This window comes from Grampus griseus (assembly GCF_964374135.1).
Source record: "Grampus griseus genome assembly, chromosome: 17".
Lineage (NCBI taxonomy): Eukaryota > Metazoa > Chordata > Mammalia > Artiodactyla > Delphinidae > Grampus > Grampus griseus.
Genome location: NC_139011.1, coordinates 587,934 through 612,450, shown reverse-complemented (window position 1 = coordinate 612,450; position 24,517 = coordinate 587,934). Strand labels below are relative to the sequence as shown.

Sequence of the window (24,517 nt, the reverse complement as noted above, 5' to 3'; positions counted from 1 at the left end):
CTCCCAAGATGCTCCCCGTCCTAACTCTGGGCCTTCCTGAGTGTCCTCAGCTGGATGTGCCCTATAGGTGACGAGCTGGAGTGACCTCAGGGTTTCCTGCCCTTCGTTTCCTGTTGACCAACAGCCTGAGAACTATGGCTTCACGTGTTTTGTTCAGTTTCTTAGTTGTTTTGGTTGAGATGGCAAACGGGTCCATCCCTCCCAGGTGGGCTGGGGGCTGACGTCTCTTATGCTTGTTTGCGTTTGCTGCGACTCGAGCCGAGTGAGCACAGCTGTCTGCACTTGTGTGAAGGATGTTCCAGCTGGAGCTGGTTAGCCCCTTTGCTCTGAGGCGTGGACATAGCTGTATCTTTCCACAGGGCAAAGCCTCTGCCCCAGGAACTGGCTGCTTGCCTTGTAAACTCAGACCGGTTCTGGGAACTCAGGATGTGGGTTCCATGTGCGGGGGTGCCTGCCTCTGAGAAGTGTCCTGTGGGCTTTCTGAAGCCTGTGGCCGGTGCACCTCACACCTGCCTGCTGGCTGTGGCGCTTCCGCCTTTCAGCTTTTCAGGGGGGCGGTTTCTGCCACCTTCTTGCTGTGCTGCCAGTGGAACATGTGTTTTTATTTCTTGTTTTCCTTGTTATTTTCAGATGCTTTCCAGAAAGGGGAAACACCTTGCTGATGCCACCAGCTTCAAACCAGTCCTCTCCATCTGCTTTCTGTCTGCCCGGGATTCCTGGAAGCTTCTGGTCTGCTAATTTTATCTTTTCTTGTTTTCTAGTGCTCTTGTGGGTTTGTTCTTTTAAAACATGCATCTTTTCTGTCATTTCACTGAGGTTTTGGTGGGATGGGTGAATGCTTAGGACCAGTGTGCCTTCTTGATCTAGAATTCTCACTTATTTTTTAAAAATTAATTAATTAATTTTTGGTTGCATTGGGTCTTCGTTGCTGTGCGCGGGATTTCTCTAGTTGCAGAGAGCCGGGGCTACTCTTCATTGTGGTGCATGGGCTTCTCATTGCAGTGGCTTCTCTCCTTGCGGAGCACGGGCTCTAGGTGCGCAGGCTCAGTAGTTGCAGCATGCAGGCTCAGTAGTTGTGGCTCACGGGCTCTAGGCGCACAGGCTCAGTAGTTGTGGCGCACGGGCTTAGTCGCTCTGCGGCATGTGGGATCTTCCCGGACCAGGGATCGAACCCGTGTCCCCTGCCTTGGCAGGCGGACTCTCAACCACTGCGCCACCAGGGAAGCCCTCTCACTTATTTTTAATTCCACCCCCTAACCCTGTCCCCGCATTAGGTGACTTCTCACTGCCCCCTTCCCGTGTGGCCGCAACCACATGAGCATATCCTCCATGCTCGGGAGCAAGGCCAGGCGTCTCTCCTTTGCTGCCTCCACCTTCAGCCTTTTCTGAATCGGTGGTGACTGGGGAATGAAGGGTGGTGACCAGCAAATCGAGAACACTAGTGTGAGAAAGCAGCACCGTACAGGTCCTCGGAGAGTGTGCCGTAGGGCAGAGCATGTGGCCACGTGCTGAAGTGGGGGCCGCTTGCGCATTTCATGGGCTTTATCCTTTGGGCCCATCTGTTGCAAGTGGCGCTTCGAGGCGTGTGGTGTTTGGATCCCGTGTGCTGTTTGGATGGTTGGTTTCAGGCGCCAGGGAGCCCACCAGGTCCCTGTGCTGCCCACCCAGTCTCTCGGCCAGCAGGAGGCTCATTTAACGTTGTGCTAGGATCTCAGGCATGGGGAGTCCCAGCCCCGCAGCCACCAAGGCTGTTGCTCTTGGCTCTCAGGGAGGGTGTCCCTGCTCCGCACAGACCGCCAGCGACACCAGACCTGATGCGCACGGAGTGAAGGGAGATGCTGTAGCTGGGGGTGGTAACACGCTTGCCCAGGCCACCGTGGGCCAATCAGGACCAGCCCTGGTGGGCCGGCCACGCATCGGCGGGGCTGACAGCTGCTGGGGTGGAGGAGAGCCGGTGACCATTGAGGGGACGGTGCCTCCCGTCCTCCGCACGCCTTTCAGCCAAACTGTGGCAGAGACAGTTCCCCCAGGGCGAAATTGTTTAAACCTTGTGTTTTACACAAACAGAGTAACTGCTCAAAAACTGAGGAGGCTTATGACTTAAATGTTGCGCGTCTGGTTGCTCCAGGTTTGAAGACAGCTGTCCATGTTCACACCGGGCGAGAGGAAGCCACGGCCACAGCAATGAGCGAGTCATACGTGAAGAGTGAGTGTGTGGGGCTCTTGGCAGGTCTCCACGTCATGCCTGCCGGTTTCTGAGTTTGGGACACAGAGGAGCCCGTGGCATTGAGTAAATGTGCTTGGAAGGAATGACGCTTGCACGAACACACTTTCTCTAAGTTTCCATTAGAAAAAAAAAAGAAAACAAAGCTCTCGTCTCTGCAGATGCTGACGCAGAGGTCCAGATCTGGCCACAGGCTCAGTCTGGCATGGGGGACGGCGTTTGCCTGGCACAGGGGGCTTCGTGCTCCATGTGGGAGGGTCCCTGAGCCTTCGTCCCTTCTTACAGAAGCCCCAGGGCCGGCATCCACTCTGGCTGGCCGCTCTGCTTGCAGCCAGGGCCAGCTGTTTGCTGAGGGCATGGCCCCGGGCGGGGCAGAGGCTGGGAGTGGTGTTCCTGCCCCACAGCTTCCACCCCCAGGGTGAGGGTCTGCGAACCGCTGGCGGGCACACGCCCGGAGCTCTCGGGGCACTGAGGATGGGGGGTCCTGTCCGTGGGGCGGAGGCCTGGATCTGAGTGTGGGGAGTTGCCAGGGTGAGGAGTCTGCGAAAGCAGCTGGTGGGACTGGGGTGCCGCCTGGCAAGCACAGGGCAGAGTGTGGGCCAGAGGGCCACCTGGGGCAGCTTCCGAAGGGGCCCTGAGTCTGCACCGCCTGCCTTTTATAGGAGCTCGGATCCAGCGGGGCCGGAGACGTGGAGCAGACGTGGCCTGGCCTGGAAGGTCGGGGTACAGGTGGCTGGAGTGACCTCAGAGCAGGCGGCCAGTGGGTCCCAGAGATCCCGGCCAGCGCAGTGGAGGCTGCAAAGCGGCCAGGCCGGCGCGGCGGTCTCCTCCAGCTGTGGGGCCGAGTCCTCAGAGGCTGAGCGTAGCGATGGCGGGGTCGGGGCCGGGCCTGACTACGCCACTGGGCTTTGTCACGGCAGGGCTGTTCACCATTCTGCTGGACGCTGTCACCGACAAGGACCCTCAGGTGCAGGAGCAGGTGTGTGGCGCCCTGTGCGCCCTCGGAGAGTCACAGCCTGAGGAGGCTCTCCGCGCCTGCGAGGAGCACCTGCGGCTGCATGACAAGGTATTGCTGCTCCTGCCGGGCGGGTCTGCGGGGCGGGGCCTGCGGGGCGGGGTCTGCGCCAGGGGTCTGCCGGCTGGCTGGGTCCGGAGTGCAGAGCCGTGCTGCTGTGGGCAGAAAATCGTACCTGCGAGTCCAAGCCCCCTCGAGGCGGGCAAGTCCAGCATAGATGACCCTCTTTGCCTCGTGGCCTGTGGGCTGGTCCTGTCGTGGAGGGACCGGGTGGTGAGCACTGCAGCGTCCAGCCGCTCGCTCGCAGGCCCAGTGCCGCCATCCCCTTTCGCTGACCCGCTGGAGCCTGGACAGCCGTCCTCGCCGATGAGAGAGGGCAGCTCGCGTCCACCGCGGTAACGGGAACACGTGGACAGGCCTTGGAGAGGGGCTGTGGCTGGGTGGGCGCGCCGACTGGACTCTGCAGAGATGGCTCAAGGCTCTGCAGAGATGGCTCAGAAGGGGCTCTGCCAGCTCCCCCTCTCCTGGGTCTCGGCTCCACGGTTCTGTGACGCTCTCAGCTCCCTGTGGTGGGAAATTATTTCAGTTTTCCCCAGTGCGTGTTTTAGGCTCATTCCTGGGAGTTAGACTTTCGGTCTCAAAAGACCATTTTTCTTTTTGTTTTTGCCATTTGATCAGTAAAAGAGGATCCCTATACAATATAAGTTATTTCTCTCTCATCTGTCAACTGCCCTCTCCTGGGGGAAAGAGCCGCGTCCTGCTGAGCGGCCTGTGCTGTGGCTTGATGGCCTCTCCTCTCGTGGGGAGGGTCCCCTGCCCCCGCCCCGCTGTCCTAGCTGTTCTGGGCCTTTTACGTGTTCGTGGACTGCTGTTGGGACTGGGGGTACACAGGACGGGAAGGGCACCCTCACGCTTGGGCACGTGTGTGTCTACCCAGGCTCCTCGGCTCACGGAGCTTCACGGTGCGTGCACGCTGGGCGTCAGGGCCCTTCTCTTCGTGGCCGAAAGGCTCCATCAGCGTGACCTGCTGAATTTAGACAAAGCTTAGGGCTGCCCTGGCTGTTTGAGGAGATGGCCTGAGAGTACTAGAGGTGGCTAAAAGCCTTTGTTGTTTCTAACAGTTCACAGCAGAATTTACGTGTGCTTCACACTTGCCATTTTCTGGCTCATTTATGATTTTACCCCTTTTCTAGCCTTTTTAGTTTCTTCAACCAACTGTAAAAACCAGCTTCCTTCACAGTGGCCCTTTACAGTAAGCGTGTCTGGAGTTGGAAGCCCTGTCCCTCGCAGTGGAGCCCTTCCTAGCGCCTCTCCCCCACCAGCCACCGCCCCGTCCACACCCTGCTGCCGGCAGCTTTGTGCCACTCACTCGTGTTTCTTTCACTCACTCGTGTGCCACTCACTCGTTGGGCTGCATCTTAGCATGTACATTTCGAATCCCCTTGACTCTCTCTCCAAAAAGATGGGGGCTAGCAGAAGAAAGGTGTACAGCACTATCTGGTCAGCGTAGGTCGGTGCAGCGTTTTGAGATGCGTGCCATACTTTGTAGATATCAGCTTCTCGAGGCTTCCGTGTGCCTGGGGCGCTGGGGCATGTTCGCTGCTCCTCCAGCTGGTCCTGGTCTGTGTTCCTGGACGGTGGGGGGCCGCACGGTTTTAGACAGATCCAGTCTCCTTCCTGTTGGCCAAGTCTCAGCATAGGAAAGGTGAACACAGGGGCAAGCAGGCTCCTTCGCAAGGGCTGTCAGGCCAGTGGGCAGGGAAGTGATTTGGGGAAGAGAGGCAGAAATAGTTGTCTTAGCCCCCTCTGGCTCCTAGGACAAAATGCCACAGACTGGGCGGCTCTGAGACAGCAGACTTGTGTCTCCCACAGTTCTGGAGGCTGGAGGTCTTAGGATCAAGGTGCTGGCGGGTTCGGTGCCTGGTGAGCGCTTGCTTCTTGGTTTATAGGTGGATGTGTCCTCCCTTTGTCCTCACCTGGCAGAAGGGATGAGGGAGCTCTCTGGGGTCTCTTCTATAGGGGCACAAATTCCATTCATGAGGGCTGCACCCTCGTGGCCTAATCACATCCCAAAGGCCCTGCCTCCTAACGTCGTCCTGCCCGCAGGTAGCCTAGTCATCCAGTTCGTCCATTTAGTGGACTCAGTCAGTCCTGGGGGTGGGGGAAGGGCAGCAGGCCACCCGCCAACACAGCAGAACGGTTGAGCCGGAAATCTCACACACTCCTGCCAAGGGCAGGTAGCATCAGAGAGCTGCCCCCACCCCCCCAGCCCCGTTCCCTTCCCAGTGTGCTACCTGACGGGGCTGCGCTACATCGTCCTGCGTGAGGGCCTGGGCGAAACCCCCTCCCTCAGAGGGAGTGCTGCACATCTTCCTTTGACGTGGTTACTGCTCTGCTCATTGAACTCTCAAGAGCAACGTAAAGTGGAAATAAAATCTTAAAAACTAAGCAGCGGTTGCAACTTTGTAGAAGTAGAAAAACCCACCCTAAGATTCATAGGGAGTCTCGAGGGATCCTGTGGTTAGGACTCAGCCCTGTCACTGCTGAGGGCCCAGGTTCAGTCCCTGGTCGGGGAACTAAGATCCCACAAGCTGTGGTGCTGCAAAAAAAAAAAAAAAGGGAATTCTCACACATGCTACAACATGGAGGAACCTCTTTTTAAAAAAAAAAATATTTTTATCTAGGGATACATATGACTTTTAAAAAATAAATTTATTTTATTTTATTTATTGTTTTTGGCTACATTGGGTCTTTGATGCTGTGCGCGGGCCTTTCTCTAGTTGTGGCGAGCGGGGGCTACTCTTTGTTGCGGTGCGCGGGCTTCCCATTGCGGTGGCTTCTCTTGTTGCGGAGCCTGGGCTCTAGGCGCACGGGCTTCAGTAGTTGTGGCTTGAGGGCTCTAGAGCACAGACTCAGTAGTTATGGCACATGGGCTTAGGTGCTCCATGGCATGTGGGATCTTCCCGGACCAGAACTCGAACCTGTGTCCCCTGCATTGGCAGGCGGATTCCCAACCACTGCGCCACCAGGGAAGCCCCTGAATGAACCTCCTTGAGGACATTTTGCTCAGTGAAATAAGCCAGTCACTAAAGGACAAATACTGTATACTTCTACTTCTGTGAAGTGTCTAGAATAGTCAAATTCAGATACAGAAAGTAGAAAGGTGGGTGGCAGGGGCTGAGGGGATGGGAATGGAGAGTTAGGGTTTAATGGGACAGGGTTTCAGTTTTATAAGATGGAAAGAGCTATGGGGAGGGATGGTACTGACGGCCACACCACCAGCTGAATGTATTTAATACCACTGCACTGTATGCTTGAGAATGGTTAAGATGGTAAACTTTGTTATGTGTATTTTAACACAATTTAAAAAAGCGAAAAACAGAACAAAACAAACCAGTAGGGCTTCCCTGGTGGCACAGTGGTTGAGAATCCGCCTGCCAATGCAGGGGACACAGGTTCGAGCCCTGGTCTGGGAAGATCCCACATGCCACGGAGCACCTAAGCCTGTGCGCCACAACTGCTGAGCCTGCGCTCTAGAGCCCGCGAGCCACAACTACTGAAGCCCGCGTGCCTAGAGCCCATGCTCTGCAACAAGAGAAGCCACTGCAGTGAGAAGCCCGCGCACCGCAACAAAGAGGAGCCCCCGCTCACCGCAACTAGAGAAAGCCCACGCGCAGCAATGAAGACCCAACGCAACCAAAGATAAATAAATAAATTTTAAAAAACCCAGCAGCTGTGAATGACCCCATCAGTAGGACATTGTACTTTCCCCAGGTATAAGCTGTATGTTTCTACTTGAAATAGAGGGGTTCCTGCCCTCCCCTCTCGCATGCAGGGCTGAGTGACCGGGTAGTGTGGGCCACCCCCGTGAGGGCTGCTAGCAGCCTCTGCAGGAGGGAGCGTGGTGGGGACGTCGTTGGTGGGGGGCCCGAGGGTCACGAGCACCTTTTCTCAGGCCTGAGCAGCTCTGCAGAGTGCAAGCAGCTCTGCAGAGTGCAGCCAGCCTGAGTCGCGCCCTTTCTTGCCCTCTTTGCTCCCGTCACGTGGCCTGGGCACTCCAGCTGCACTGAGGTTGTGCCCCCTGGTCTGCACCCGCTGTCTGGACGCTGCATTCCCAGGAGGAGGGGGGAGGGTCCTCAGGGAGCAGCGGGTCTTGGTCTTTCCTGGCTCCCTGAGTATTTCCTGTCCTCGCCGCCGGTCTCCGTGACGCCCGGGACTCCCGCAGGATGAAGCCCTTCCCTTGGCTGGGCTCTGCTCACGTCGCGGGGTTTTCTGTCATCACCGTGACATGCCCCCCACCTGTCACGGCCTCCGCTGTGGTCTGCGTGTCCTCAGTGAAGGCGAGGATGATGCGTGCTGGACGGGGGCGCTGCAGGGACATGGCTGAGGAGAGGGCTGCACCAGGACATATGGAGAGCTCCCCAGGAGGCGGGCCACCCAGAGCGACGCCGTCAGGAGACCAGGGCTCTTTCTTAAGCTCAGAGAGGAGCCGTGAGAGACAAGCAGGTCCTGGCCCTCCCTCCATGGTTCTCTCCTCAGCTGGCGCATCCGTACCGGACGATGATCCTGAGGGTCATGGAGACGGTCGTGAGCAGTCACCTCGGCGAGCTGGACAAGGGCTTGGCCAGGGCCAGCATCCTCCTGGCCTCCAGCGAGATGACCAAAGTGAAGGTCCGTGGGGCTGAGCAGGCCCTGGCTTGGGAGGGAAGCTGCCTTCCGAGACCTTTCCTCCCAGGTGCCTTAAGGGTGTGGGTTTGTGTCCGGCTGCCTCAGCTTGGCCCCTGGGTCCTGTGCACTGACTGCCCTCCTGGGATGGGGAGGGTCACCCCACAATGGAAACTGACGCAGAGAGCAAACTCCCCGAACCCTCAGGGCAGACGCGGGGGCGGTGGTGCCCGGTGTGTGGAGGCGCTGAGAGCAAACTCCCCGAACCCTCAGGGCACACGCAGGGGCGGTGGTGCCCGGTGTGTGGAGGCGCTGAGAGCAAACTCCCCGAACCCTCAGGGCACACGCAGGGGCGGTGGTGCCCGGTGTGTGGAGGCGCTGGGCTCAGCAGGGAGCCCTGCTCCCAGCAGCAGCAGCGTGTCCCCTGGCGTGACTGAGGGCAGAGTGTCTCGTTTCGCTTCCTGGGCGGTTTCAGGGCGAGGTCTGCCTCCTTCAGTCTGGGTGCCAGTTCAGGTCTTTTGGGGGGATAGGAACTGGTTTGTGACTGGCAGCAGGCCGCCAGCAACGTCCTGGTGGCTTTGGGAAAGCGTTTCATCAGCAGCGTGATGGAGGAGATACTGAGCAAGTTCCAGCCCGGGGTCCTGCCGCACCATTTTGTCGTGCAGACGCTCGCCAACCTCTCAGTTTCCAATGGTAGGTGGTGGCCCGGCCCCTTCGACCCGTGCTCTGAGCGGTCGTGAAGACCTCTGAGAGCCCGCCGGCCTCGGTTCCTTGTGTCCCAGCAGTTCCACCGTGAGCCCCAGGCTGTGCAGAAGGAGCTCAAGGCGTGTGGCCGGGGTGCCCTCTGCCTCCCCTGGGGCACAGGGCCCGAGGGAAGGACAGGCTGGGTGGGGATGGCAGTGGGGCCCCCGTGACGTACCCCTCTTGCAGTGTTCGGCGTGGTGCCCTTCCTGACGTCCATCCTGAGCACCATGCTGCCCATGCTGAGTGCAGCCAAGCCCGACTCGATGAGGGTGGTGTTCTGCTGTGGTAAGATGGGCCTCCGCGGGCAGGGGGGCCTCCGCGGGCAGGGGGACCTCCGCGGGCAGGGGGGCCTCCGAGGGCAGGGGGGCCTCCGCGGGCAGGGGGGCCTCCGAGGGCAGGGGGGCCTCCGCGGGCAGGTGGACCTCCACGGGCAGGGGGGCCTCCGCGGGCAGGGGGCCTCCGCGGGCAGGTGGGTCTCCGCGGGCAGGGGGGCCTCCGCGGGCAGGGGGGCCTCTGAGGGGCAGGGGGGCCTCCGCGGGCAGGTGGACCTCCGCGGGCAGGGGGGCCTCCGCGGGCAGGGGGCCTCCGCGGGCAGGTGGGTCTCTGCGGGCAGGTGGGCCTCCGCGGGCAGGGGGGCCTCCGCGGGCAGGTGGGCCTCTGAGGGCAGGTGGGTCTCTGCGGGGCAGGGGCTGGGTGCAGCCTGTCCACTCCTGGACCTTTTGTCTCCGGTGCCCCTTTGTGGGGCTGTGGGTCCCCCAGGCTGCAGGAAGAGGGCGGGACATTTAGAGGAAGGGTGACTGCAGGCGCGGGCTGGGTGGGCACTGCTGCAGATAAGAGACCTGGCCTCTGCCGTCTGAGTGCTCTTCTCTGCTGCTGGGGGCCCCCTGCCCAGGACTCCACACTGCAGTCCCTGAGCCCCGGACGCTTGATGTGGGGCGGGAAGAGACTTACCCAAGGCTGCAGCTGCTTCCCATTTCTCTCCCTGCCCCGTGCTGGGAGCGTGACTGTTCCCTGGGCATCTTGGGATGGGGCATTCACTCTCCCACCTTCTGTGTGCGGCCCTCCGCGTGCCTGGCCAGGGGACGGTGCCTTGCGGCATGACTCTTGGGGGAGAGGAGGGCACTCGTGTGGGAGGGAAGCAGAGGGTCCTGAGACCCGGGGGCTGAGGGGGCCTGGGCCTCTTCTAGCAGCCACCACGTTGCCCTTGTCCTTCAGCTTCCTGGTGTCCCTAGTGTCCCCACCAGGCTCAGGGAGACGCTGGCCGGTACTGAGGGGAGGGAGAGGGAGCAGCTAGGCCCGCATGAGGACTGGACCCTTTTTAACCCGCAGCGCAGCCTGTTAGCAGGTGCTGGGCTTCCACCCCAGGCTGCCAGCTAGGGAGCATGTGGTGAGGGCGTGGCCGCACTGGGCAGGGCTCAGGGTTGGGGTTGGGGGCTGGTAGCTAGAGGATTGGTGTCTGGGGAGGGTTCCTAGGGAAGCTGCGTATCTTGCACACACCTGGGGACTTTCCTAGCCAGGGCCTAGAGCTTTGGGCCCCAGGCCTCCCTGTTCACAGTGGCTTTGGGTTCAGGGTTCCCCTGCTTTCAGGGGGCCCTAGGAGGGGCTCCAGCCCCTGCCAGCCCCCCTCACAGCCCCCCGCGTTCCCCATTCTCTCCATTCCCTGCCATGGTCTCTTTGGTGCCTCTTGCAGGCTCCTCCCAACTGTGCGTGATTGGCAGGCTGCGTGGGCTGAAGGGCAGAACCCTCCTTGACCTAGTTTTGGCTGAAAAGGGGAATTGTGACAGGATCCCCGATCAGCTGGGTGGGAATCACCGCTGAGCTGGGAATGCAGGAGCAGGTCACAGAAGGGGCCGAGGCAGAGCTGAGGGGCTGGGGCTGTACCTCAGGTGCGCCGCACACGGGGAGAAGATCAGCCTAGGACAGAGCCCGTGTCGGAGCCGAGGGCTTAGGTACCGGCCCCAGGCAGCTCCTCTGGGAGGCACTGGCCTCGCTCCGGGAGGTGCAGGGCCCTGCACAGAGAGCTGACTCGCGCTTCTCAGGCGCTCTGGTCCCAGCCCTTCACGGGCCAAAGGCCCCTGCAGTTCCCACCTGTTGGTATGTCGTGTATGAAGCAAGTGCGTGGGCCAAGAGACCTGCCCGCAGGCCGCCCTCCTGCTGAGGTGTGCGCCCCTCACCGCAGACAGAATGTTCAGGGTCTGCAGTTGGAGGGAAGAGTGGTCCTGCCTGCTGGAGGGGCCTCAGTCGGGCCAGGAGGGTCCACAACAGCCCATCAGCGGCCTGGGTGGGCCACGAGAGGGCTGGGGCCTCCTGTCCTTCCAGACAGCCTCTGGTTCTGGGCAGATGTCTGTGTCCACTGCCGGAAGGCGGCACAAGTGGGCAGCGGCGCTGGGCCAAGAACAGGAGCACGTGCACACTTGAAGCTTCTCGTCCAGTTTGCAGTACGCTGTGGCCAGGGAGACCCAGAGACCGTGTTGACATGCCCCAGACAGCAGGGTGCACGGCTGGCCTGGCCACACTGTCCAGCACCAGTAGCGGCCAAAAATCACTGCCCACGAGGAAAGTCTCTGATAGGAAAGGTGGCCGCAAAATAAGCAGAAACCGAGACTTGGGGAAAGCCGACGGTTCAGGGAGGAGAAGACAGGCAGGAAAGGAAGTCTGTGGTTAATGTCCTCTGGGAGCTAAGGGAAGATGCGTTCAGGAAACGAGCGTGTGGCTGTGAAGAAGCTACATTCGGAGAATAAAATTAAGCTTCTGGGAATTAAAAACATGATGAAAATGGAAGGCAGAAATGGAACAGAAAGTTGAGGAAATCCTCCAGAAAGTAGAGCAAAAATGCAAATATATGGAAAATAGGAGAGAAAAGAATTAGCAGGCTAGGCCATGAAGCCAGCATTCGATTGAGACAACCTGGAAAGAACGAACGGAGAGAGTGGAGTGGGGGCGTCGTGCAGTAATCCCCGAACCTGTCCTGCAGCAGGAGCTGTTCCTGGTGGAGACGCCCTCCAGGCACCGCACCAGGAAGACTTTGCAGGGGGGTGGGCAGGGATGGGCCAAGGGGAGGCTGAGGAAATAGGTGGCCTTGCCTTCTCTCGCTCAAGTGAGAGTGCCAGAAAGCTCCGGTGGAAGGCACCCTCTGAGAATCAGAGCCCTGCCCAGATGCTGCTTGAGCAGGAGGTAAAGGCTCTTGTGGAGAAGCCAGGATCAGGAAGGGTGCGGTCCCACGTGGGGCCGGGGGAGCCCCAGGGTGTGCGGCAAGAGATGTGGAGGTCGCCTTGGTGACTCGTGCCTGGAGAGCCAAGGAGACTCAAACCGCAGGTGGTCGGTGACTCTGGGAAACAAAGCTGCTCATGGACGGAGTGGGTGGGCTCTGGCGGCGTGGGTCTGGAGGGATGGACGGGAAGGACGGGCCCCGTCCTTGCGGGGAGTGGGTGAGGAACACCGTGGACGCGTTATTTATCGAGAGAGAGATCAAACCCCATGTTTGCTCCTGGAGCAAGGGAGGTTGGGCTGGCGGAGGGTGTGTGAGGAGTGCCCTTTACTCTGTGCCCGTGTGTGTACCTGATGGAACACTCAAGCCTAGTAACAGGTCGGGGGATGGGCTTCTGCTTCTGGCCGTATGGTAGCCTGTTACCCTGAAAGACCTTCCCACGCAAAATACCTAGGATCCCTGATCAGTTTGACCAACAGCCTGACTGAACAGCTCAAGGAGGCAAAAGAGTGGGGGGACGAAGGGGCCGTGGAGGAGTGGGGGGTTGAGAGAGGAGCTGAGGGTTCTCGGGGCACCTGCAGCCCCGGTTTTAGCAGCCGTGTGGCAGGGAGGGGACCAGAGCCCACCTCGCCAGACCCTCCAGGGGCCCATCCTCAGTGGAAGGGCTGCCCATGACACAGAAACCTTCCCCCAGGAGGTAGTTTTCTTTGAGAATTTCTTTATGTTCTGTCTTGAGCACGTGTGAACATGGCTGCCCTCCTGTAGATGGAGGGTTAGGGTTAGTCTTTCTGCTGGGCTGCAAAGCCCAGGCTAAGAAATTAGCCTTACAAGTGGGCCAGGTTTGAGGTTGTGAGCTGGAGCAAGTAAAGACCCCCGGGGCAGCTGCTGCAGCCCCTGCCTGGGCGCCGGGCTCTGCCCTCGGGAGGCCCGGCCGGGAGCCGCCGCCTCTCCGGGCCATTGCATCCTCATCTCCCCCTCCACTGCCCAGGCCCGTGGCCAGGGCCTGGCCTCCGACTCTCCTTCGTGGCCCCATCGTCTCCCCTGACCCAGAGTCCAGGTCCTGCTGACCACTCGCAGGTCTGCAGCAAAGCGAGTCCCCAGGCTTACCCGCCTGGTGTCCACAGCACAGTCCCTTCCACAGACACAGACCCCCAGACCAGCGCTCCCCACCCTCGGCACCCCGCCACCGTGCCCCCAGGTCTTCTTCCTACACGTGTCCTGGGGGGCCCACGCCTGCCCGGCACAGCGGCCCTTGAAAGCGTGTGGCACGCATCTCTGTGAGGGGGGAGGTGGGCACAGCAGACTGGAGTGGGCCAGACGTGGTGGCCTGGGGGCATTTTGGGGAGGTTGGTGCCTGTACTGGTTTCCTTGGACCACCTCAACGAAAGACCACAAATTGGGGGGGTTAAAACAACAGAAATGTGTTCTCTACGGCTCAGGAGGCCGGGATTCCGAGAGCAGGGTGTTGACAGGGCCGTGCGCCCTCTGCAGCTCTGGAGAGAAACCTTCCAGGCCCCCTGGCGTCTGGAGGTGCCTGTGCATCCTGGCGCGTTGGCTCGACGCTGCAGCAGTGCAGCTCTGCCTCCGTTGTCCCCGCGTGTCTGTCTCTCTTCTTGTGAGGACACGGTCCTGTTGGAGTGGCCCCCCACCCACTGTGACCTCGTCTTGACTCATTGCATCTGCAAAGACCCTATTTCCGAAAAAGGTCACGTTCTGAGCTTCTGCGAAGCACGCGAGCTGGGGGACCCTTGACGCCCGCACAGTGCTTTGGTCCCGAGCCTGGCCGGGTGCTCTGGAGGGTGTCTCGCAGGCAGCATGGCATGTTAGAAGGGGCAGGTGTCGCGCGGAAGCTGTGCGGCCATGGGCCGGCCGCCGCTTACCGCGTGGGTCGCCACAGCTCTGCAGCGCTTTAGCGAGAGCACCCTGGAGTACCTGGCCGACCTGGACCAGGCCCCCGACCCCACGGTCAGGAAGGATGCCTTCGCCACTGACATCTTCAGCGCCTACGACATCCTCTTCCACCACTGGCTGCAGAGCCGGGAAGCCAAGGTATGTGTGGCCCTTAGGGACCTGTGGCCTCACCTAGCTGGCTTTCCTCTCCCACCCCCAGCCTGGAGGTACTGCTCCAGTCACCTGGGCCTCTTCTGGGGTCCTGCGGGTTCTCGGGTGTGGGGGGGAGATCTGTCTACATGTGCTCCTCCCTCCCCCGCCCCACAGGTCCTCACAGAGTAGGGCTAGTTTTCTGGGGCCCCAGCGCTGGACCTCTCCCTGTAGGCCCACTCCCTCCACCCCTTTAGGACCCCCGCTCGCGGTAACCCGGGTCTTCGATTCCAACTGTGGGGTCCTTGGGGAAGGGCTCTTTGCACATCTCTGCCCCGGGCTGACGGGCGTTGCCGGCCGGTCCGCACGCGAGCGCCTGTCCCTGTGTCCCCCCAGCTGCGGCTCGCTGTGGTGGAGGCCCTGGGGCCCATGAGCCACCTGCTGCCCAGCGAGAAGCTGGAGGAGCAGCTCCCCAAGCTGCTGCCTGGAGTCCTCGGCCTCTACAAGAAGCACGCCGAGACTGTCCACGTGTCCAGGGTGCGTTCAGGAGTTCAGCTGCAGGGGGCACGGGGTCGGGGGGAAGCCCTGGGGGCAGCCAGCCTCAGTGGGGGGCGCGGACAGGAGCCGGGGAGCCAGGCCCACCTGGCCTTGCCGCGCGCCCCCTTCCCGGCCCTTCCCCACGAGTGAGCGCTGGGGTGGAGGGCTGGGAGACTCCCGCAGCCAGCAGGGGTGGGGCTGGGCCAGGAGGAGGCCCTGACGGCCCCTCTCCTCCCTCCTCGAGCAGAGCCTGGGCCAGATCCTCGAGGCGGCCGCAAGCGTGGGCAGTCGCACGCTGGACGTCCAGCTTGACTCACTCCTGGCTGCCCTGCATGCTCAGGTGGGCTGGGGGCCCAGGGAGGGGTGGGAGCACGCTGGGAGGTGCCTGCTGAGGGTCAGGGAGCAGGAGGCGGGGCTGAAGCGCCGTCTGCCCAGCGCTGGGGCTCGGGCCGCGCGACACAGCACAGCCCCGCCGTGCAGGGGCCGGAGCGGGCAGCCAGCAGGCCGGGGGCAGCTCTGGGGCCATCTGCACTGGCCGTGCGTCCCGAGGGCCCGGGCTCAGGTGGAGACCCCCTCCAGCGGTCTTGATGGCTTTGATGGAGAAAGGGCTTCGAGGAGGCTCCGCAGCCGTGCACACCCTGCCCCCCCAGGTCAGATGAGGGGCATGGAGGTCACGGGGAGCTCTGGGGGGACGTTGCGTCCGTGGGACTTTCTGAGTGGGAGAGAAGAGGGCCGGAAAACTAGAGAGAGCGTGGGCAGGCGGCTCTGTGAGAAAGAGAAGCAGGGAGAGTGGACTTACTTCCTTGCTCCCTCCACCCCCTGGGGCATCTCTGGGCCTGCTCCACTCCCACACCTGCTGGGATGCCAGCCTGGCCCGCCAGCCTGAGCCCTCACCTGCCACACACACGGACGGCGCCCTGCGAGGGCCGGGGCTCGGGCTATGGTAGAGAGATTAAATAGTAATTTTAGTGTGTGAGCAATGGTAATGAACCTGAAAAACTGTATGAAGTGGATAGATTCCTAGAAAAATCTTAAAAATGTCAAAATTGGCAGAGAAGAAATAGAAAACTTGACTAAACCAGTAAAGAAATGGAAACAACATTCCAAGCCCTTCCTTTCTGAAAGCAAACCCAGGACCCACGTGGTTTGAAGGTTGCGTTCTTCCAAACTTTTGAGGGACAGCTAATTTCCACCATACACAGGTGGGCTTGGAAATGAGAAAAGGATCCAGAGCTGCCTGATGGATTCTTTGAGGTTGGTCTTGATTCCAAATCCAAGTCAGGACCACACAGAAAAATCTAGGTCTACTACTGTGAGGCTGGATGTGAGAATCGTGTGCTCAGTGAAGGGAGTTGCCCCGCACTGCGCTCCCAGCACTGCACCCTCAGCACTGAGCTCCCAGCACTGCACCCTCAGCGCTGCACCCTCAGCGCTGTTCCCTCAGCACTGCACCCTCAGCACTGAGCTCCCAGCACTGCTCTCCCAGCACTGCGCCCTCAGCACTGCACCCTCAGCACTGTACCCTCAGCACTGCGCCCTCAGTACTGCTCTCCCAGCACTGCACCCTCAGCACTGCGCCCTCAGCACTGCGCTCCCAGCACTGCACCCTCAGCACTGAGCTCCCAGCACTGCGCCCTCAGCACTGCGCCCTCAGCAACGTTCCCTCAGCACTGCACCCTCAGCACTGAGCTCCCAGCACTGTTCCCTCAGCACTGCACCCTTAGCACCATTCCCTCAGCACCGAGCTCCCAGCACTGTTCCCTCAGCACTGCGCCCTCAGCACTGCGCCCTTAGCACCATTCCCTCAGCACCGTTCCCTCAGCACTGCGCCCTCAGTACTGCGCCCTCAGCACTGCGCCCTCAGCACTGCGCCCTTAGCACCATTCCCTCAGCACCATTCCCTCAGCACTGCGCCCTCAGCACTGCGCCCTTAGCGCCGTTCCCTCAGCACTGAGCTCCCAGCACTGCACCCTCAGCACTGCACCCTCAGCACTGCGCTCCCAGCACTGCACCCTCAGCACTGAGCTCCCAGCACTGTTCCCTCAGCACTGCGCCCTCAGCACTGCGCCCTTAGCACCATTCCCTCAGCACCGTTCCCTCAGCACTGCACCCTCAGCACTGCGCCCTCAGCACTGTGCTCCCAGCACTGCACCCTCAGCACTGAGCTCCCAGCACTGCACCCTCAGCACTGCACCCTCAGCACCGTTCCCTCAGCACTGAGCTCCCAGCACTGTTCCCTCAGCACTGCGCCCTCAGCACTGCGCCCTTAGCACCATTCCCTCAGCACTACGCCCTCAGCACTGCGCCCTCAGCACTGCGCCCTCAGCACTGTGCCCTCAGCACCGTTCCCTCAGCACTGCACCCTCAGTACTGCTCTCCCAGCACTGCAACCTCAGCACTGCACCCTCAGCACCGTTCCCTCAGCACTGTACCCTGAGCACTGCGCCCTCAGCACTGCGCTCCCAGCACTGCGCCCTCAGCACTGCACCCTCAGCACCGTTCCCTCAGCACTGCACCCTCAGCACTGCGCCCTCACCACCGTTCCCTCAGCACTGCACTCCCAGCACTGCGCTCCCAGTACACGAGGGGTGTAGGCCCCAGCCAGGGGGGCTGCACAGCGCTGAGGCCAGTCAGCTCACCTCACCATGGAACGAGATTCCCGAAAATATTCTCTGATATCAATCAATGCAGAAAAAGCTTTTGATAAAGTTCAACACCTATTTGTCGCTAAAGCTCTTAGCAACCAGGATCAGAAAGGAACTCCTCTAACTTAGCGAAGTTTAAATGCCCAGGCCCTCCGCGTGCATCATGGTGAACGGGAGACAGGTGCGCTTCCTCTAATGTCAGGATCAGAAAGGAACTTCTCTAACTTGACGAAGTTTAAATGCCCAGGCCCTCCGCGCACATCATAGTGAGTGGGAGACAGGTACGCTTCCTCTAGTGTCAGGAGCAGGAAGCAGCCCCACTCTCAGTGTTAACGGGGAAAGGAACAGAAATGGGGGGGCGTGAGGACCGACCTGTCGTTTATCTTCTCCCGGCCACCCACCCTCTGTCCCGGTCCCCTCTTTGCCTTTCCCGAGGCCCCGAGCTCCTCTTAATACACTTAGCGACGGGTGGGTTGCCACTCGGGTCTCCCGAGCGAGAAGGCACAGGCCTGAGGGGGAGGGTTCGCTCTGTTCCGTTCCCTGCTGTCCCAGCACCGGTGCATGTTACCCGTGAGCACTCAGTAGATGTTTGTTTTATGGATGGTTGATTTATTCATCCAGAAATGCACTCATTTATGAACTGAGTCGGTTCACAAATACTAGAACTAAGTTCAGCAAGGTTGCCGGTTACAAGACCACCCTGTAAAAATCAGGAGCATTCTTCTCCGTCAGTAGTGACCAAGCACAAAAAAACGACCCTTTACAACAGCAACAGAAACTTATCGTGAAGTGTCTGGGAATTCACCTAACGAAGAATGCCTAAGATCTCTATGGAGAAAAAGCTTACAACTCTGAAAAAAAGTGAGAGATGTAGCACAATATCATTTACTTAATATAAAAGTGATTGCGTTAAACTATAAAAACAAACAATGATTATCTATGGGATGGGGGTGGGGTTTAACGGGAAAATAAATATATAAAAGCTGAAAAGGCAGGAAAAATGTGATATTTCCTTCTCTTAGAGCTTTCCATTCATGTCTTTTGTTTTTCTATTGGTTTTTAGAGGTTTTTTTTCATATTGATCTGTAGCAGTTATTTATAGTCTCATATCATGTATGTATAAATGTTTGTTTCTACTTTGTCCGTTATCTGTGGCTCTGTTTATGGTTTTTTGTTTGTTTGTTTGTTTTGCGGTACGCGGGCCTCTCACTGCTGTGGCCCCTCCCGTTGCGGAGCACAGGCTCCGGACGCGCAGGCTCAGCAGCCACGGCTCACGGGCCCAGCCGCTCCGCGGCATGTGGGATCTTCCCGGACCGGGGCACGAACCCGCGTCCCCTGCATCGGCAGGCGGACCCTCAACCACTGCGCCACCAGGGAAGCCCTGGTTATGGTGTTTTTTGCCATGCAAAATTATTTAGTTTTTACACCATCATTTATTCATCTTTTATGTTACAGTTCAGCTTTTGCTATACTTGGAAAAGGCTTTCGAGTTCTGCAATTAATTTTTAGCTTCTCTCATTTTCCCCTATACTTTTACTGTTTAATCCGTTTGGAGTTTATTTTAGGGAAAGAGTGAGAATCTAGTTTTATCTTTTTTCCAGATGACTACCCATTTGCACTAGTTATCTATTGCCCTTTGACCGATCACTCCAAAACTTAGTACGTGAAAACAGCAGCGGTTTACTCTCTCCGAGTCACTGCGGAGTCCTGAGCAGCTCAGGCTTCCGCGTGGTCACGGTCACGCATCTTCTGAAGGCTCCCCGGGGGGCGGGGGTTCTGCTTCCAAGCCGGCTCCCTGCTCCGAGCGGCTGAGCGAGCCCGGGAGCAGGTAGGAAGCCGCGGTGCCTTTTATGGCCAGGTTCGGTCTTTGCAGTGGAAGTGACAAGCAGCACCCTGGGGGCCTGGAGCAGAACCCGGCCGCCTGGCACTCACCTGGTCCTGCACTCACCGCTGGTCACTTCTCACCTTAGAGCCCTGTGCCTGGAGGCCCTGTGGGTGTCCTTTGTTGTGACCTTGAGGGGTTGAGTGGGGACTGGGGTGCCACGCAGAGCTCAGCCCCCGGTGAGTGTCACCCACTGAGGTGCAGTGGAGCCCAGGGACACATGTGCCAACAGCCTCTGTTTTTACTTTTACCAGTGCAGCTCCTTTTTCTTTTACAATTTTGAACGAATGGACTCGAGGTATTTTGGTTTCCAGTGCTTTCTGCATTCTAGAGGTCCGCGGTTTCCAGCCCAGGATGTCATGCCCAGGAAAGCGGGAAAGTGTCTCCTTTCTCGTCAGGGAATGTGTTTTGGGAGTTTGTTTTCCTGGCTGGTGGTGGGAGGGGTGGGGTGTAGACGGAGCCAGGACTCTTTTCCCTTGAGAGGGCCAACTGTAAGGTGTGGGCTGAGGTCCCCAGGGCGCTTCCAGCCACAGGCGAGGGGCTCCTGCCCCCAGGTGAGAGAGCGCCTGAGGGACCTGCCCTCCCATGGCCTTGCTGGGCCCCGTGACTGTGCCCTCTGTTCCCGGAGCAGTGCCCCTGGGCCCAGCATCGTCAGGGGGCCTGCCCCTCCCGTGGCCTTGCTGGGCCCCGTGACTGTGCCCTCTGTTCCCGAGCAGATCTGCGTGCCCGTGGAGTCCTCGAGCCCCCTGGTGATGAGCAACCAGAAGGAGGTGCTGCGCTGCTTCACGGTGCTGGGTACGAGGCCGGCGGCCTGGCTGCTCTGGGGGGCGGGGGGCCCTTTGTCTCGTGTGCTGCCCGCCCGTGTCTCTGGGGAGCACACAGCCAAGACCTGGCTGGGCCGCAGCCCCGAGCGTCCGGCCTCCCTGGCCGCCGGGCCTAGCTTGTCTTGGAGGTGCAGACAGCCAGCAGGGAGCATAGGACAGCTCGTTACAAACAGTTCTTTGATGAGCGCTTGCCCTGCAGCCTGCTGCTCGCCTGACCGCCTGCTGGCCTTCCTGCTGCCCAAGCTGGACACCAGCAACGAGAGGACCCGTGTGGGCACCCTCCAGGTCGTGAGGCACATCATCAACTCGGCCGGTAAGTGCCCTTTGTGACGCAGAGATGGAAAAGGCAGACATTGTCCAGCTTTTAGGTGAAAAGGAACATCTTGCTTTGAATTCTTTAAATATTTTCCCCAACTTTCTAGTTTGCAAAATTCCAAACTTTTTGAAAAGTTGCAGCAGTAGTGCTCATCTGCCTCCCAGCAGGCGTCCATCGCTGACCTTTGCCCTTGACAGCTGGCTGTGGACGGTGGGACACGGCGCCCCTGACCCTGGGCCCGGCAGCTGCCACATGCCCGCCGGTCGGGTGGCTCAGTCCCGCTGCCCCGTCACGCTGTCTGCCGCAGCTGCCCCTCAGTGTGGGGTCTGTGCACGGGCATATGTTGCCTAGTTGTGTCTTAGACGTGGACCTTTGAGAAGAGTTGAGGCCGGTTCTGTAGACAGTCCCTCCATTTCCGTGTGTCTGATGATTTCCTCACAATTGGATGGAAGAATTCGGGTTTCTTGCTTTTAAGGCTAATTTAATCAGCAATAGGCTTGAACAGTTTTCGCACTTAAGTCTGTTTTTTCCGGTGAGCTTGGTTGCTAAACAGTGTCCGTGGCCGTGGGCCACGCCAGGCCTGCAGCCTGCTTCGGTACCGTCCTGAGCTGAGAGTGGTTTTCACATGGCAACGGGCTGTACAAGCAAGCAAAGAAGAAGATGTGACGGAGGCCGCTTGTGGCCCTGGAAGCCCAAGTGTTCTCTGTCTGACCCTCTATGGAACGAGCACGTGGACCAGGTGGCACCTGTGGACTCGGCAGCTCTCGGGTTTGGGGAGTGAGGGGGCAGCACTCGGCGGGCAGGGCTGGATCCTGCCGTGAGCCCAGGAGCACGTGGCTGGTGGCTGCTGGGGAAGGGTGGTGCTGGGACAGAGAGCAAGGTCTCTCACCTGAGCCACAGCGCCCTTGGGAGCCCAGGTGCCTGCGGGCCTCGGCTGGGCCTTCGCTTCCTCTCTGATCTGCTGTTTGTGGTCATTAGCGGCGCTGGACGTTTTTTACGCGGTTCATGGTCATTAGCGGCGCTGAACGTTTTTTACGCGGTTTAGCGTCGCTTGCCTCTCCTTTGTTAATTCTTCTCTCACGATGATGTTCCAGAGTCACTTCGTATCCACTTGTCTTTCATTTTTTCCTTTAAGTTCTTTCTCTGGCCATAAGTGTATATACATATATATGGTTAGGACTCGGTGCTCTCACTGCCCAGGCCCCGGGTTCAATCCCTGCTCAGGGAACTAAGATCCTGCAAGCCACGCGGCGTGGCCAAAAGAAAGATGTTGTACATATAAAAAATGGAATGCTACTCGGCCATAAAAAGAATGAAGTAATGCCATTGCAGCAACATGGATGGACCTAGAGATTATCATACTAAGTGAAGTAAGTCAGAAAGAAGACATACAATATATCACTTTTATGTGGAACCTAAAATATGACAGAAATGAACTTATTTACAAAATAGAAACATACAGACAGAAAATTGTTACCAAAGGGGAAAATTGGGGGGAAGAGATAAATTCGGAGTTTGGGATTAACAGATACTACTATATATAAAATAGATAAACAACATATTTAGTATCTTGTAATAAACTATAATGGAAAACAATCTGAAAAAGAATAGATACATAGGGCTTCCCTGGTGGCACGGTGTTTAAGAACCCGCCTGCCGATGCAGGGGACACGGGTTCGAGCCCTGATCTGGGAAGATCCCACATGCCGCGGAGCAACTGAGCCCGTGTGCCACAACTACTGAGCCTGCGCTCTAGAATCCATGAGCCACAACTACTGAGCCCACACACCTAGAGCCCGTGCTCCACAACAAGAGAAGCCACCACGATGAGAAACCCGCGCACCGCAGGGAAGGGTAGTCCCTGATCACCACAGCTAGAGAAAGCCTGCGCGCAGCAACGAATGCAATGCAGTCAAAAAAAAAAAAAAAAAGAATAGATACGTTTATGTATAACTGGACCACTTTGCTGAACACCAGCAACACTGTAAGTAAGCTCTACTTCAGTAAAAAAGTAAAATTTTTTAAAATTATATATATATAGATAGATTTAAATCTCTCCCTTTTGGGGGGCTTGGCCCTGGGTGGTTTACTTTGCTTGTTTACAATTGTGGTAAAATACACATAACATAAAATTTTCCACGCTCGTCGTAGGTGTACACTCAGCAGCGTTAAGTACGTTCACATGGCTGTGCAGCCGCCTCCAGGACCCTTTTCATCCTGCAAACCTGAAACTCTGTCCCCACTAAACAACACTCCCCACATTTCGGTCCCTTTTAAACCGCAGGTCTCCTGTGCTCTTTTCTTTCCCTTGTAATTTATCCGTGGAAGAGCCTAGGCCATTGGACCTGTGGAGTTTCACACGGTCAGCTTGGTGGGCTGTGTTCTCGAGGTGCAGACTGAGGTTTCCTCGTCCGTCTGGATTTCTTGCAAATTGGCAAGAACTCAGACTCCAGTCGAGTCCCTTTGGCAAGACTGTAGGGGGCACAGTGTGTACCGGGCGGCCTTGGCAGCGCTGCCGCTCGCCGCCTGGGGCACAGCTTGTGCTGCGCCGATTCGCTGGGTGCCGTGATGAAGAGACGCTCTTCACCTGCCGCTCAGCCATGCAGAAGTGTGGCTCATGCAGGAACTGCAGGCTCAGCTGTTGGCTCCTTTGTTTTGTCAGTTTTCAAGATAATACACTGGTCCCCTGTCATCTTCTAAAGGTGACCATTGCTCTCTAAAAATATCATAGGGACTCATGAATTCAAACATATTTGAGAAATTTCAGTTCATTGCAGTTATCACCATTATTTTTTAATTAACTTTTATTGGAGTATAGTTGATGTACAGTGTCATTTTAGATTCTGCTGTACAGCAAAGTGAATCAGCAGCATGTATCCATATATCCCCTGTTTTTTAGATTATATTCCCATCTAGGTCACCACAGAGCACTGAGTAGAGTTCCCTGTGCTAGACAGTGGGCCCTTATTCGTTATCTATAGTTGTTACCATTACGGGAGCTCAAATTGTGTCATCTCCGGGGAGTGGGGAGGCTTCTTCAAGTTCCGAGTCCCTTGATGAGGAGCTAAGCTCGTTGCGTATATTTCTTGCCCCAGACCTGGAATCAGCCATTCCAGGCCGTGAGGCCTCCAGTTCCCTGCGGGAGGTGGGATCATGACACACCCCTCCCCTGGGGCTGTCCTTGGAGTGACAGCGCCATCACTGTGCTCCCAGTCTCTGTTTTCATTAAAAACAATTGTTTTTGGCCGCACCACGTGGCTTGCAGGATCTTAGTTCCCGACCAGGGATCAAACCCGGGCCCTCGGCAGTGAGAGCGTGGAGTCCTAACCACCGGTCCACCAGGAGGTCCCTCTTTGTTTTTATTTTTATTAATCTCATGGCCACTTCTTGGTATTCACTTCTTACCCCCATTTAAATGTCAGAATGCGACTTCCCTGGCGGTCCAGTGGTTAGGACTCCGCACTCTCACTGCCGAGGGTCCGGGTTCGATCCGTGGTCCGGGAACTAAGATCCCACGTGCGGCGTGGTGCGGCCCCCCCCCCCCGAAAAAAACCTAAAATAAATAAATATCAGGAAAGGAAGGGTTATACAGCTGGTTCTCAAAGTGGGGTCCTCAGCACCAGCTCACCTGGGAATGTGTGAAAAGTGAACGCCTGAGCCCACCTGGGCCTGCAGGTTGGAGTGGGGAGAGGGGACAGCGGCTGGTGGTGCTTAACGAGCCTGCTGTGATTCTGATGCCCCAGGAGACCCCCTGACCCTTGCACTTGAACTGGGATACCTGCTCAGCCCGCTCTTTCTCTGCTGCCCTAAACTACAAACCTCCTAGCTTTTTAATTGGGTGAAATAATGTTATTTGCTGAAAAAGGTCATTTCCCCCTCCCGCCCACCGGAGAGAAATGGGTGGGCCTGTGCGTATGCGGCCCCCCCCCTGCCACGTGGAGGGCCACACTGAGGCCAGAACCCCGGCAGTGTGGCCTTGGGCCTTGTGGTGGGGGGCGGCCTGAGCCATCTCTCTGTTTCCTGCAGCTGCGCAGATGGAAGTCAAGCAACCCTTTATTCTCTCCTCCATGAAGCTTCCTCTTCTGGACACCAACAGCAAGGTAGGTCAGCGGGCAGCCCTAGCTCCGCTGTGAGCAGCTGCGGGCAGTGTGGCCACCAGGGACCCGGCAGCCACCTCTCAGCCAGGCCAGACCTCAGTGGGCGCGTGCAGGCCTGGGCATCTGGGACCCCCAGCTTCCTCCTGACGCAGTTAACCAAGTATGAAGTTAGGAAGTGGTCCCCCAAACCACCCTGGGTTTCAATCGTTCTCTAGAAGAACCCCCAAGCTCACAAGAGTCGTCATACCCACGTTATGGTTTACTACACCAAAAAGACACAGGCTAACATCGGCCACAGAAGAGGCACGAGGGGCAGGAGG

At 58.2% G+C, this 24,517-nt stretch overlaps 1 protein-coding gene across 2 annotated transcripts in view; it reads left to right on the top strand.

Annotated features, from left to right (window-relative positions):
• MROH1 (maestro heat like repeat family member 1) overlaps positions 1–24,517 on the top strand; it is a 66,823-nt gene that overhangs the window by 11,088 nt on the left and 31,218 nt on the right. For both annotated transcript variants that reach the window (XM_082674582.1, XM_082674581.1), the window contains exons 2-12: positions 2,129–2,206; positions 3,145–3,290; positions 7,779–7,910; positions 8,435–8,597; positions 8,835–8,933; positions 13,754–13,905; positions 14,293–14,433; positions 14,681–14,773; positions 19,677–19,755; positions 19,984–20,097; positions 24,127–24,200. In XM_082674582.1, coding sequence (XP_082530708.1) covers positions 2,129–2,206; positions 3,145–3,290; positions 7,779–7,910; positions 8,435–8,597; positions 8,835–8,933; positions 13,754–13,905; positions 14,293–14,433; positions 14,681–14,773; positions 19,677–19,755; positions 19,984–20,097; positions 24,127–24,200 — 1,271 coding nt within the window. The remainder of the gene's footprint in view (positions 1–2,128; positions 2,207–3,144; positions 3,291–7,778; positions 7,911–8,434; positions 8,598–8,834; positions 8,934–13,753; positions 13,906–14,292; positions 14,434–14,680; positions 14,774–19,676; positions 19,756–19,983; positions 20,098–24,126; positions 24,201–24,517) is intronic.